Source organism: Diceros bicornis, chromosome 3, assembly GCF_020826845.1.
Source record: "Diceros bicornis minor isolate mBicDic1 chromosome 3, mDicBic1.mat.cur, whole genome shotgun sequence".
Classification (NCBI taxonomy): domain Eukaryota; kingdom Metazoa; phylum Chordata; class Mammalia; order Perissodactyla; family Rhinocerotidae; genus Diceros; species Diceros bicornis.
Window position 1 is genome coordinate 86,599,505 of NC_080742.1, and position 13,765 is coordinate 86,613,269.

At 42.7% G+C, this 13,765-nt stretch overlaps 1 protein-coding gene across 4 annotated transcripts in view; it reads right to left on the reverse strand.

Moving 5' to 3' along the window:
- ATP6V0A4 (ATPase H+ transporting V0 subunit a4) overlaps positions 1 to 13,765 on the reverse strand; it is a 72,719-nt gene that overhangs the window by 45,479 nt on the left and 13,475 nt on the right. For 2 of the 4 annotated variants that reach the window (XM_058531015.1, XM_058531000.1), the window contains exons 1-4: positions 4,042 to 4,272; positions 2,508 to 2,641; positions 1,418 to 1,496; positions 1,044 to 1,138 (exon numbers count right to left, since the gene is read on the reverse strand). In XM_058531015.1, coding sequence (XP_058386998.1) covers positions 1,044 to 1,138; positions 1,418 to 1,496; positions 2,508 to 2,624 — 291 coding nt within the window. In that variant the 5' untranslated portion in view covers positions 2,625 to 2,641; positions 4,042 to 4,272. Of the gene's footprint in view, positions 1 to 1,043; positions 1,139 to 1,417; positions 1,497 to 2,507; positions 2,642 to 4,041; positions 4,273 to 5,626; positions 5,709 to 13,765 lie in introns of those variants that run through there. The other 2 variants (XM_058531006.1, XM_058531011.1) reach the window with 2 other exon arrangements.

The following is a 13,765-nucleotide window of genomic DNA, read 5'->3' on the forward strand; positions in this document are numbered from 1 at the left end:
GAAGGGAAAGAAAGAGGGAGGGTCCCACAAGCCATAACGTCCTTGGCTAAAGAAAACTGTTTTGGTTGATCTCAGCACAGTTAATCTCAGAAGCAAGTCTGAGGAGAGGCCTCAATCTAGAGTGGACTCAATGCATCAGCTGTTTCCCATCAGACAGATAATTAGGAAATGTCCTATTGGATCCAGAAATTCCACTTCTAGGTATTTATCTGGAGGAAACGAAATCACTACCTCAAAGGATATCTGCATCCCCATGTTCACTGAAGCGTTATTTACAATAGCCAAGACATGGAAACAACCCAAGTGTCCAACAACAGATGAATGGACAAGGAAAATGTGATATATATATATATATATACACACACAAATGGATATTATTCAGCCATAAAATAGAAGGAAATCCTGCCATTTGTGCCAACATAAAGGGGCCTTGAGGTCATTATGCTAAGTGAGAAAAGGCAGACAGAGAAAGCCAAATACTGCATGATCTCACTTATGTGTGGAATCTAAAAAAAAAAAGAAGAAAAAAAAAGAACTCATAGACACAAAGAACAGATTGGTGGTTGCCAGAGGTGGGGGGCTGGAGGTGGGGGGGCGAAATGGGTGAAAGTGGTCAAAAGGTACAAACTTCCAGTTACAAGCTAAATAAGTCCTAGGGATGCAATGTACAGCATGGTAAAAATAGCTTTAAAAAAAGAAGGAACATCTCATCATGCCAGCATCAAACCTGTTCAGTGGCACCATATAGACAAGACTTCGCTGCCTGTAAGAATATTTCGCCCACAAAGGAAACCACTCCTCAATGTGGGGTGCGCTTCCCTAGGGCTGCGTTGGGAGAGAAAAAAAGCTCTCTCCGGGATCAGGAGGAGTGACTCTGAAAATTGCACAGCAGGATTTCCCTGAGGGAGTAACACTGAAAAGTGGACAACCACGTAAATCCGCCTCCACGCCTGCAGCAACTGGGTAAAGGATGCATGAGTGGCTCCCAGATTCCCCAGGAGACAGATTCACAACTGTGCTTAGCAAAGCAGGGAAGGACCTACCTCCAGGGTGATCATTTCCCGTGGTAGAGGGGTCGGTGGGGACTTCTCAGGCAATTGAACCTCAACCTCATTTTGCATCTCATCTTCCAGAAAACCTGAGGGATGAAACCCCACCAGAGAGCCCAACGTGATTGTGTTTTCTCACCTAAGAAATGGGGACAAGCAGGACAGGTGCCTTTTGGCCAGCTCAGCGGCCTGAACTGCCCCAGGTCCGGCCCCAGCGCCTGGATCCCATCTCTCGCCTCCCCCACCCTGTCTCCAGGATCCCCTTGTAAAGTATTACAATAGGGACCTGTTTGTTAACCAAGTCCTGCAAACCATTTACCTCCCCGGTGCCAGTTCCCACTTAGACAGTAAGCAGAGAGTTGGCTTACGGAGGATTCTCTCCAGTGACTCACACCTTCTGACTTCATTCACAAATTTCCTTTGGAAGCTGTTCACATCCACATTTAACTAGAGAAGGGGAAAAAAACCACAAGGCACACACTAGTAGCAACAGCTGCCAACATATTCCCTTTGGTTATTTTATTTTTTTTAATGCTGGAGAATGTTGCTGGAATCGTCTTAGGAATAGATACCTCCCTGCACAAGAGAGGTGAGTTACAGGCAAAGCACACTTCCATGTTCTTACACTCAATCCCCCAAATGCCTCAGCTCTGGCCTTCTTACACTTCTAAGAGAAACAAGGTACTCCCACAGCTAGGATTTCCTTTCTTTTAGCTGCATTTGCCATCCAAGAGACCCTTGAAATCCCCAGTGGAGTCAAGAATATGACAAGACCTTGAAAACTACACAGCTCCATGCAATGTATCAGGGTCATCAACACAAATTCAGCGTCCTTGCGCTGGTGACCCTCAGCCCAGCCCAATAAATGTTATTGGGGATCTGCCTCACGTCAGGTCCTGTGCGAGGAACTAGGGACGAAAATAATAAGACATGATCCCTCCCTGCAGGAGCTTAATTTTGACCTTGACCTTGGTGAGGATCTTACACCGCCCCTGGGAAACGATACTCCGACATCACACTCAAGACAGTCTAGACTTAGCATGTCACTCTAGGGAGACTGTGGATTCCGGAATACTTTGTCGTCAGACTGACTAGTCAGGCAGAATAGGTTTCTGTCCTGAGAACAAGGTTTGGTAATCCACATGCCCATTGGGTATTTCCAACGCTTTGAAGATGCTACGCAGGAAATAAAATACAACACCATCTAACACGTAGCGAGTACATTAGGGTTTCAAAACATTCCTCTAGAGAAGACACACATGGAGGAAGGGAGAATGTTTACAAGTCACCTGCCCGATGTTATCGCAAATCCGAGCCAGAAGGACTGGAACCACTGAATTCCGTCTATTCCAGCTCAGGGCTCCTCTCCCTGCACTTCGTTCACTACAAGAAATGGTATGAAAGGGCTGTCTAATCCCACTCCACCTTCCTCTGGGCTCCAAAGAATGCAGTACTCACATCTTTGAACTGAACCAATCCAAGCTCTCCGAGCTCAGCCACACAGCAATACGCAGCCTCCACCTGGAGAAACAGTTGTGACAGACACATCTCCTCACTCCGAAACACAGACGCCATCTTGACCCAGCCTTGGTCTGCGGGAGACAAACATATCTGAGGTAATAGACGCGTGGAAACCTTGGGATGAAAATTGGTTTTAATCGAGTTAAATTAAAGTCCAACAGGAAAAAAAAAAGATCCAACAGGAATCCCTCCTGATTTTAAAAGTATAAACCAAAAACAAGATGGCACTTTTCACCACCCATCAGATTGGCAAAAGATTGAAAAATATGATTCAAGATGTTGTGAAGGGTCTGAGGAAGCAGGCATCGTCATACGCTTAGTAGTGGCAGTGTAAATGTGTACAGCTTTTTCAGAGAGCAATTTGTCAACAGCTATCAAATGTTATATTGCTCATACCCATGACCCCAGATTTCCACTGCCATTCACCCAGATAAACTTGGAGATGTACGGGAAAGTGGATGCACAAGGGTGTTTCTGAGAACACTGTATATGATCATTATAATAAATGGATCTAACCTAGATGTTCATCAACAGGGGAATGATTAAACTGACATAACAGAATCCTGTGCAGCCAGCAGGAAGGAAACAAATCTGTACGTCCTCTATATGGAAAACGGATATTCATCAGAATCCATTCCCATCAAAGACCCTCTAGACTGCCCTCCTGCTGCCAAAGCAAATTGCTTCCCCCAAAGTCCAACCTTCTGGAAGAAGGATCACACCTCCAGAGGGGGCCCCTTTTGCCCATGTCACTTTCCAACATATGGAGTATCTACTATTTGTCAGGCACTGGATCTATCCCTCCTGTTTTAATCCTTCCGTGTCCCATTTTCCCACAGGATAAAGTCTAAAACCCTTAACCCGGCCAATAAAGGACAGCATAATCTGGCCTCTGCCTTCCCCTCCAGCTTCATCTCTCTTCACACTGCTCTCCAGACACACAGAATTTCCCCCGGAGCTCCTTCCTGCCTCAGGACCTTTATCCATGCTCTCCCCTAGATTTGGAACCTCAAGTCTTCCTCTCCCCCCCCTGCATCCCGCACACCCCACATAATCCTGTCATTCCTGGGGTCTCAGTGTAAGAATCCTCTTCCTCTGTAAGCCTTTCTCGGTTACCACCAACAGCCCCAGTGAACTAAGCCCTTCCTCTATGGCCCCAGAACATAACCATCTGCAATTACTTGTTTAATGTCTGCATTGCCCACCAGCCAGAAAAAATCCCTGAGGTTAGATTTATGTCAGCTTTTTCATTCTATCACCAGTCTAGCTCCACCACAAAGCAGATGCTCCACCAATGTTCCCGGATTTATTGACTAATCATCCCTCCCTCCGATCCTCTATTTTTGCCTTATGACACCAAGGTGAATCGAATTTTCATACTGCCCTTTCTGAAAATTAAGGCAATGTTTTCACAGAAAAGAGACATAGGGCAGCTTCACGCAGACCGAAAAGCACAGGGTAAAGACCTTACCCCAGCTTCAGCCAAGCAAGTCCTGAGCGGGGGTCTGGAGCGGGCGATGGGGCTGTGCCTCTGGCTCTCCGGTGGCTTCCTTCGGCGACCCCCCGCAGGGAGACCCCCGGGCCGCGGGAGTGGTCTGGGCTCGCGGGCGGCGGGCCGGGTGGGACCAGCCTGGCTGGGGGATTCCGCAGGCGACCTCCCGGCGGTAACGAGCCTCTCCCCGCTGCTTCTCCTCCCCAGCCTCTGTTGTATCAACACCGGCCTGTCGCGGGTGAGGACAAACCTGCCCCGCCGGCTAGCCCTGCTCAAACCCCCTCCCTCCTCCGCCCCACCTGTGCCCTCGGCCACGACATTGGGGCCCCACCAGGAAGCAGTGACTTTCTTCTTGGAGGAAAGTACCTTACATCCCAGGGAGCGCAGGGTTTGGGAAGAGGCTTCTTGAGCCTCAGAAGGGCCCTGAGACAACCTTCCAATGTATCTACTAAGCACACACCAAAACACTCCTTCTTTTCATTGTAAAAATGAAATAACGTTAAAAAAAAAAGTTTTGAAAAAGAAAAAAATATCATACCATCCTATCAACAATTACTTTCAAAAACGCTTCACTTTCAAAGGAGAATAGACAGACAAGTCCTTAAAAATACCCAATGGCTAAAATGCAGCCTCCATGTGGCCCAGGTAAAAAGAGACAGGGCTAGACATGAAATGTACCCTCGTCTTGCGAAGGAGTTCCACCTCTCGCGTTTATCCGGCGGAGGGGGTAAGGCGCAGAGGAGTGGGCGACTAGACCCCTTTGCTGTTGGCCCAGGTGTTACCCCGCAGGGGCCACCTGAGTTCATATTCATGAGCTTTGGAGAGCAGTTTTTCCAGGTGGGGTGCGCAGAGCCCCTGCACGCACCCACCTGGGGTGCCTGTAAAACGTACCCTAGAGGGAGGGGTGCTTTCAGTTTTTTTACTTTTCATTATGGAAAAATTAAAGCATCTGCAAAAGTACAGAGAACAGTATAAGGAACCCCCACGTACAGACCACTGAGCAGTCACCAATTGTTGGATTTTGTATCATCTATGCCCACCCACTTCTACCTGCCCCAGGTTATTTTGAAGCACATTTCATACATCATATTATTTCTTTCAAAATACTTTTGTATGTATCTCTAAAAAATAAGGATTCTTTCGTGTATATATGTTATACACACACACACACGTATATAATACCACAGCCATGCCTAAAATTCAACAATGATTCCTTAATATCAAATACCTCGTCAGTGTTCAAATTTCCCACGTTGTCTGAGGTTTGCATTTTTAATAAGCCCCTCGGGTGATTCTTGTGCAGGATTGAATTAGAACCACTTCTTTTGAGACACAGGCTGAAAAATCTTACTTTAGCCTGGGGGGCAGCAGGCAGGAGCAGGGTGTATGCAGTTTGGAAATGATTGGCTAAGATGCAATGATTTTGAACCTGGGGCAGTGGAAGGAGCTGGTGGCCTGTAGCTAGGCCCTGTAGGCAAGGGTTTCTTAGGGTTTCTTAGGAAGCAGAGCTTGGCCACACCCACCCATCCCAACACGGCAGATCCACTCAAGAATCCAGACTCACCTGGCAAAGTTGCGAAGCCTGAACTCAGGATTCGCAAAGCAGAGCAGGAGGATTAGAACTGAAAACTGCAAAAGGAATCACCAGGGTTGATTCTGCCTCTCCCACCAGATGAGCTCTGGACGCAAGAGAAGCCCCCGCCCCAATTAGTGCCTGCCTCTCCTCGCCCCTTCCCCTGCCCACCTCTCATTCTGCTCTTCACCTGGGCTGGGGTTTGCTGTGGCTTCCGGTCAGCAGGGGGAGCAGGAGTTCTCAAATGTCCAGGGGCCCAGGAATCACTGAGGAGCGTATAGAGGAAAAGGAACATCTTGATGGTTAAGAGCAGAGTCTAGAGGCAAACTGCCTGAGTCAGGATGCCAGATTCGCCCTTTACCATGCGTGACCTTGGGGAAGCTATTTAACCCCAGGGCCTCAGTGTCCTTATCAGCAAAATATAATAGGATGTTAGATAATTGGAATGTAGAATGTGGAAGTATAGGAGGGAGAGGATATTTTTAAGGTTTGCTTTTTCTTCTCCTAAAGCCCCAAGTTGAAGGTGCAGAAGGCCAGCACACTCACATGATGCTGGCAGGACAATAAACCAGCGCACTCCTTCTAAAAGGCAATTTACCTGTCCTTCGACTCAATAATCCCACTCTAGGAAGCTCATCCTAAAAAAAATTCTTAAGGATGTAAATCAAAATTTAACTACAATAATGTCTATTGTAGCATTGTTAGTAATAAGTGTATGATTGTAAACGACCTGAATTCTTTCATCCATTCAGTAAATAATTATTGAAAATCTACTATGTGTCCGCTCTGTTCTGGGCCCTGAGGATGGGGCAGTAAATAAGAGACAAGGCCTTTCCCCTCATGAAGCTTATGTCCCTATGGAAGGAGGCAAATAGTAAACAAGTAAGAAGTTAGCAAGATATTGCAGATTATGAAAAGTGCAATTGTAGAAAGACAGGCTTAAGACTTGGAAGCAACCCAAGTCCCCATCAACAGATGAGTGGATGAAGAAGATGTGGTATATATATACACAATAGAATACTATTCAGCCATAAAAAGGACAAAATCATGCCGTTTGCAACAACATAGATGGACCTTGAGGGTTTTATGTTAAATGAAATGAGTCAAACAGAGAAAGACAAATACAGTATGATTTCACTCATATGTGGAAAATAAACAAACATATAGATAAGGAGAAGAGATTGGTGGTTACCAGAGGGGAAGTAGGTGTGGGGAGGGCAAAATAGGTAAAGGGGCATGTAGGGGCACATATGTATGGTGATGGATGGAAACTAGCCTGTTGGTGGTAAACACAATGCAGTCTATATAGAAGCTGAAATATAATAATGCACACTTGAAATTTACACGATGTTATAAACCAGTGTGACCTCGATAAAATAATTTTTAAAAAAACGGGGGCTGGCCTGGTGGCATAGTGGTTAAGTTCTCGTGCTCTGCTTCAGCAGCCTGGGGTACGTAGGTTTGGATCCCAGGCGCGGACCTACACACCGGTCATCAAGCCATGATGTGGTAGCATCCCATATACAAAGTAAAGGAAGACTGGCACAAATGAAAGCTCAGGGCCAATCTTCCTCACCAAAAAAAAAAAAAAAGGAGAGAAGAAAGATAGACTTTAGAGAAATGAAGACAAGCTACTTTACATAAGTGGTCAGTGAAGGTCTCTCTCAAAAAGTGGCATTTGAGCTGAGGCTTGGAGGATTAAAATGAGCCAGTCCTGCAAAAAGAAGCTACAAGAAGGATATTCCTGGCAGCAGGAACAGCTATGTAAGAGCAGGAATATGACATCATCCCAATAGGTAATGTATCTATTGAGCGTTCCCCAAGTGCTGGGCATTGTTCTCATGACTTTAGAACACATTTCAGTACTTAATATTTATTAATCCATTTAATCTTCTCAACAAACCTATGAGGTTGGTGGTATTCTTATTCTCAAATTACACATGAGGAAACAGAGGCACAAAGAGGCTACGTAACTTGCCCAAGGTCACACAGTCACTCACAACAGGTCATCTGACACCAGAGTCTTTGTTTACAACTACTGTACGATATTGTCTCATGGTCTGAAAAGGCTCAACATATTCTAGAAACAGAAAGGAGGCCAATGTACCTGGGGCATGTGAGGGGCGGGGAGAGGTAAGATGAGGTGTGTCAGAGTGGAGGCAGGGGCCAGGCCACCTGAGGTCTGATGGGCCACTAAGATATTTGAATTTTATTCTAATCACATTGGGAAGGCCTTGGAAAATTTGAAACAAGGGAGTGACATTACTTGATTCACATTTTTTTTTTAATTACTTTGACTTCTGCTTCTGGAAAGATGGAGTAGAAATATTTTTTCTTCCCAATAAGTAAAACTGAAAACGCTGAACATTATATATACAACAAACATTAGAAGACCTTGAAAAGTGGAGAGAGAAGTCAGACCTTCTAGGGACCTTAGGGACTGAGAAACGACAGAGGTGAGTTCTCTGGGGTTTCTTTTGCCACATATATTCTAGATGTGGTGCTGCAGAAGCCAACAAGCTCTGCAGACAAAAAAAGTTCCAAAGAAAGCCTGCTCTCTCTAGCCGAAGGACCAAGAAAGGGCAGTCTACGAAGACAGACTTTCAGATAATGTTCACTCTAATCCAGCCAAATACCACAGAAAAATATGTGGTCCCACACCCACCATGCCAGCAAAGCCCAATTGGAAAGCCTAGACTTCTACCCTCACCCAGCTATACCAAAGTGACCCACATGTGGCATCAGAGAGGGCCAAGTGCGGAGTCTGAACTCCCAGCCCTGCCCTGTGGTAACAAGGCACCCCTTGTTAACCCGCGTTGGGGTGAGGTCAGAAGAGACCTAATCAGAACTTTCACCACTGCCCTTTGGTAATGAGTCCACCCCCTCACCGGGGCGTGGAGGTCATGTGGGGAGCCGTAACCAGGCACATCTGCTCCTCCCAGCCAGGGCGGCATCAGCAGAGGTCTAGTGAATAGAAGAATCAAGTGGAGAAACCGCTTTACTCGATTTCAAGACTTGACCGTAGAGTTACAGGAATCCAGATTGTGGCTTTGGTGGAAAACCAGACACACAGATGAAATGTAAGAAAATAGAGAACCCAGAAACAGCCACACACAAGTCTGGTCAACTCATTTTTGACCAAGATGAGAAAGCAATTCAGTGGAGGAAGGATGGTGCTGAAGCAATTGGACATCCATAAGCAAAACATTGAACCAAGACCTACACTCCACACCTTGTACAAAAATTCACTCAGAATGGATCATAGATAAATGTAAAACGTAAAACTATAAAACTTTTAGAAGAAACACACTAGAGCACTTTCAGAACTGAGGGCTTGGTGAAAAGTTCTTTAGACAGGACATCTACAGTGCAATCCATAAAAGAGAAAAATCCATTAAAAATACTTTGTGCTGTGCAAAAGGTTCTGTTAAAAGGAGGAACAGACTGACACACTGTAGGTGCTCCATAGCCATTGAATGCTTAGGTGGCTACAGACTGGAAGAAAATATTCGCAAGCCACATATCTGATAAAGGACCCATATTTAGAATTTATAGAGCTCTCAAGCTTCAACAATAAAAAAAAAAAATCAAATAATCCAATTAGAAAATAGGCCAGAGACATGAAGAGATATATCACCTAAGACAATATACAGATGGCAAATAAGCACATGAAAAGATCTTCAGCTTCACTAGCCATTAGGGAAATATGGATTAAAGCCATGATGAAATATCAGTATATGTCTATTACAACAGCTAAAATAATAAATAGTGACAATTTCAAATGCTGGCAAACATGTGAAGAAATTGGATCTCTCATGTGTTGCTGGTGGGAATGTAAAACAGTACAGTCACTCTGGAAAACAGTGCGGCCATTTTTTAAAAGACTAAACAAATAGAAATACCGTATGATCCAGCTATCCCACTACTGGGTATTTATCCAAAGAACATGAAATCAACAATTCAAAGAGATTTATGAATCCCTATGTTCATCACAGCATTATTCACAATAGCCAGGATGTAGAAGCAACCCAAATGCCCATCAACTGATGAATGGATAAGGAAGATGTGGTATATATATACAATGGAATACTACTCAGCCATAAAAAAGATAAAATCATGCCATTTGCAACATGGATGGACCTTGTGGGTATTATGCTAAGCGAAATAAGCCAGACAAAGGCAAACACCATATGATTTCACTCATATGTGGAAGATAAACATATGGATAAGAAGAACAGGTTAGTGGTTACCAGACGGGAAGGGGGTGAGAGGAGGGAGAAAGGGGTAAAGGGGCACATATGTATGGTGATGGATAAAAACTAGACTATTGGTGATGAACATGATGCAATCTATACATACATAATAATGTACACCCGAAATTTACAGAATGTTATAAGCCAATATGACCTCAATAAAATAATTTAAAAAAATAAAATACTAAGCATGCATTTTCCTTATGACCTAGCAATCACATTCACGGACATTTATCCCAGAGAAATGGAAACTTATGTTCACAAAAAAAACCTGTACATCAATCATAGCAGCTTTATTTGTAATAGCCAAAAACTGAAAACAATCTAAATATCCTACTTATAGTACATCCATACCATAGAACACTACTCAGCACTAAAAGCAATAAACTATTGATAAATGTGACAACTTTGATGGATCTCAAGGTCATTATGCTGACTGGAAAAAGCCAATCTAAAAAGGTCATATCCTGTATGATTCCATTTATATAACATTCTCCAAATGACAAAATTATAAAGATGGAGAACAAATTAGTGGTTGCTAGGGGTTAGGGATGGTGATGAGTGTGTGTGTGTGTGTGCGAGAGAGAGAGAGAGAGAGAGAGAAACTGTGAAGGGGTAACACGAGGGAGATTTTGTGGTGCTGGTTATATGAATTGTTGTTGTTGTTATATGTATTATGGTGCTGGTTATATGAATCTATACATGCGATAAAATGACATAGAACTATATATGCTCTTTCTATCATTGTCAATTTCCTGGTTTTGATATTGTACTGTTGTTACGTTAAGATGTAACCAATGGGGAAAACTGTGTGATGGGTACACTAGACCAACATGTACCATGTTTGCAACTTTCTGTAAAATCTATAATTATTTCAAAAGAAAAGATTTTTTTTAAAAGATTTCAATAGGAGCAAAGATGACTTGTGCTTAGGTGGCATTACAGTGGAGAGAGGGCAGAGAAAAATCTCTAGAGATGTGTGTTCTAGATCAAACTAACCCAAGAGATTTGAGTAGCCTTGGAAAGATAACTCCCCACCACGAGACTCAGTTTCCTCATAGCAAAAAGAAGATATTGAGCCCTATCAGTGGTTTCCAGACTGGTGCACAGAACCCTAGAGATTTTTCAAGGGCCATTTAGGGGAAGAGGAAAAGAAAGGGTCAAGACACCTTGCTTAATCCTGAGCAACACCTTTACCTGCATAATTTTTGTTTGAACAAAGGATTTCCCCATGAAAAAGAAGTGTGAAAACTAGAGGGAAAAAAAAGAAAATAAAAAACAAACTACTCCGAAAGCTGTATGAAGAAAGGATTAGTAATGGACAAGAGAGGAAGCTAGTTGGTGAGGAAGGAATTTGAAATGATTTCAGGGAGGGCTGGTAATCCATCCTTGAGCTGTAATTGGTAAAAACAATGAAGCAGCCTTGATAGATATCATGTTCTGAATTTTTAAATATTTAATTTTTTGTGATAAGTATATATAATTTTGTAAAAACAAATTGCAAATCTTTGGGACAGAGATCTTAAGAAGTGAAAAACAATAGAAATGTCCCACATTAGGGAACTGATTAAATAAATTGTGACACGTCTGTGGGATAGAGTACAGTGCAGCTGTTGAAATAGCACGAAACAAGTTCTGTTGATAAGGAAATATGCTCTTGGTACGTTGTTGATGAAAAAGTATTTTATGAAACAGTATGTATAGTATCATTAAATGTTTTTCAATATGTGTAATCTGCATTGAAAGATATGGATGGCGCTATACTAAAGTCATCACAGTGTGTAGGATTTGGGGTATTATTTATGTGCTTTGTCTTTTCCTTTATTTCTGGTATTTCTGTAACAAACACATAAAGCTTTTGTATTACAGGCCCGAAACCCTTGGGGCTGGATGTCTGTCAGATTTCAGAATGTTTTCTATTTTAGAAAGATAAACTGGGTATATACTATATATTATATAACACCCCTTAGGCCCTGGGGCAGCACCCTGTAATCAATGCATGTTAATCCTTCTATACTTAAATATATACATTCTCACTATGAAGAAGCAACAAAAACTACACATCGTTCATGTTAAATCAGGTCAGATTGTGCTGCCAAGTTTTTAAAAAGTTTTTTTGATTTCAGCGCTTTATGGATTTTGGATTGCAGGTGAGAGATTATGCACATTAAAACAAAAACAATACAAGAAACTCATTTGGGGGAAAACTTGAAGTCCTTAGTGACACGATGTTGCAAAGCAAAATGTCAACTTGAGTGGGCATCATATTCACAACTGGGTAAGTAATAAAATGGATATGGAAACTGATCAGAAAGGAGAAAAGACAGAAGATAACAGTTGAGCCGGAGTAAGGATAGAAATGGTGTGATTCTATTTCCATCTAGCATCACTGGTCCTCACTGAGTGCCTCTCAGAAGCCAAGCACAACGCTGAGCATCTACAGACACTTCCTGAAGCGTGTCCTGATGTAGCCACCTATGCATTCAGTGGCTATTTATGGAGCACCTACAGTGTGTGAGGCTCTGTTGTAGGCTCTGCAGACACAGCAGCAAACACAACCAAAGTGTCATAGCTTATATTTTAGTGTAGGTAGGAGAGACCAGAAATAAAAAAATAAGCCTACAAGTCAACGGATAATGTCTAAAGTAGATAAATCACGAATAGCAATGTGAGCATATTATTTGGAGATTTTGAAGGTAATACAAAAAGAAAAAATTACAGCAGTCGAAAGTAATTCTTAGGGAACAAAATTGCAGTTGGGGTGGATCAGGAGACTAGCATTTTTTTAATCAACGCTTTATATTATTTGATTTTTAAAATCTGTGTCCATTTATTAGTTTGAAGAAAATTAAACATATAATTAAAAATAAATTTTCAATAACAATAAGAGAAAATAATCTCAAAAATACTTATTGAGCAACTGTGATGTGCCAGGCAAGGTACTAGGTGTTTAGGGTGCAACGTGGGCAAAATGGTTCCTGTTCCTGCGAAGTCTAGAGGAGGAGTCAGATCCAATAATCCTAATATCAACGGCTAAGACACAGATGATGCTTACTATGAGCTAATTTAATCAAATTATTATATAACTGCAGGGATGAATATGTAATAACTGGGACGGGCATGCTCAAGGGTTACGGCTCTCTGAGCTGCATAACCCAACCCAGCCTGGGCTCAGGGAAGGCTTGCTTGGGGAAAGAAGGTGGTATAAATAGGGCAAAGAGAAGAGGGAGGGCTGTGAGATGGGGCTGGTGAACTGGGCAGGAAGACAAAGTTCAGGACCTTGTAGAGCCTATTCAAGATTGTGTATTTATCCTAAGAGCAACCAGAAGCCTTGACAGGTGTTAAGCCTGTGGGATGTGGGTAAGTAATGCAGCTCTGAGAATGCATTTCTAATTACAGAGTGGATTGGAGGCAAAGCCAGAGTAGCAGAAGGCAGACCAGTCATGAGACTAGGATAGAGGTCCAGGCAAAAGATGAAATGTTCTTTATTTTTAATGTCCTGTGTGACAGAATGGAAAGTACACATAAAGCACTTTTACAGCATAATGAAGTAAGAAAAGCGATTGTTTGAGTTGCAAGCTGAATTAGCCGCTATTTTCATGGACACCATTCTTACTTGAAAGAACAGCTGACAAACTACAGTTATTCAGACTTTGGCATTTGGCAGGCATTTTCTCAAAAATGATCCAAATGATTCTGTCACTTCAAAGGAAAACAACTGACAGTGTTTGTTGCCAATAATAAAATTCTAGCTTTCAAGTAATAATTAAAATTGTGGAAAACTTATCTGCCACCGTGAACTTGACAGCTTCCCAATACTCAAAACTTTCCTGATGAAGATATTTCTGTGGGGATATTTATAAATGTGATTTTTAAA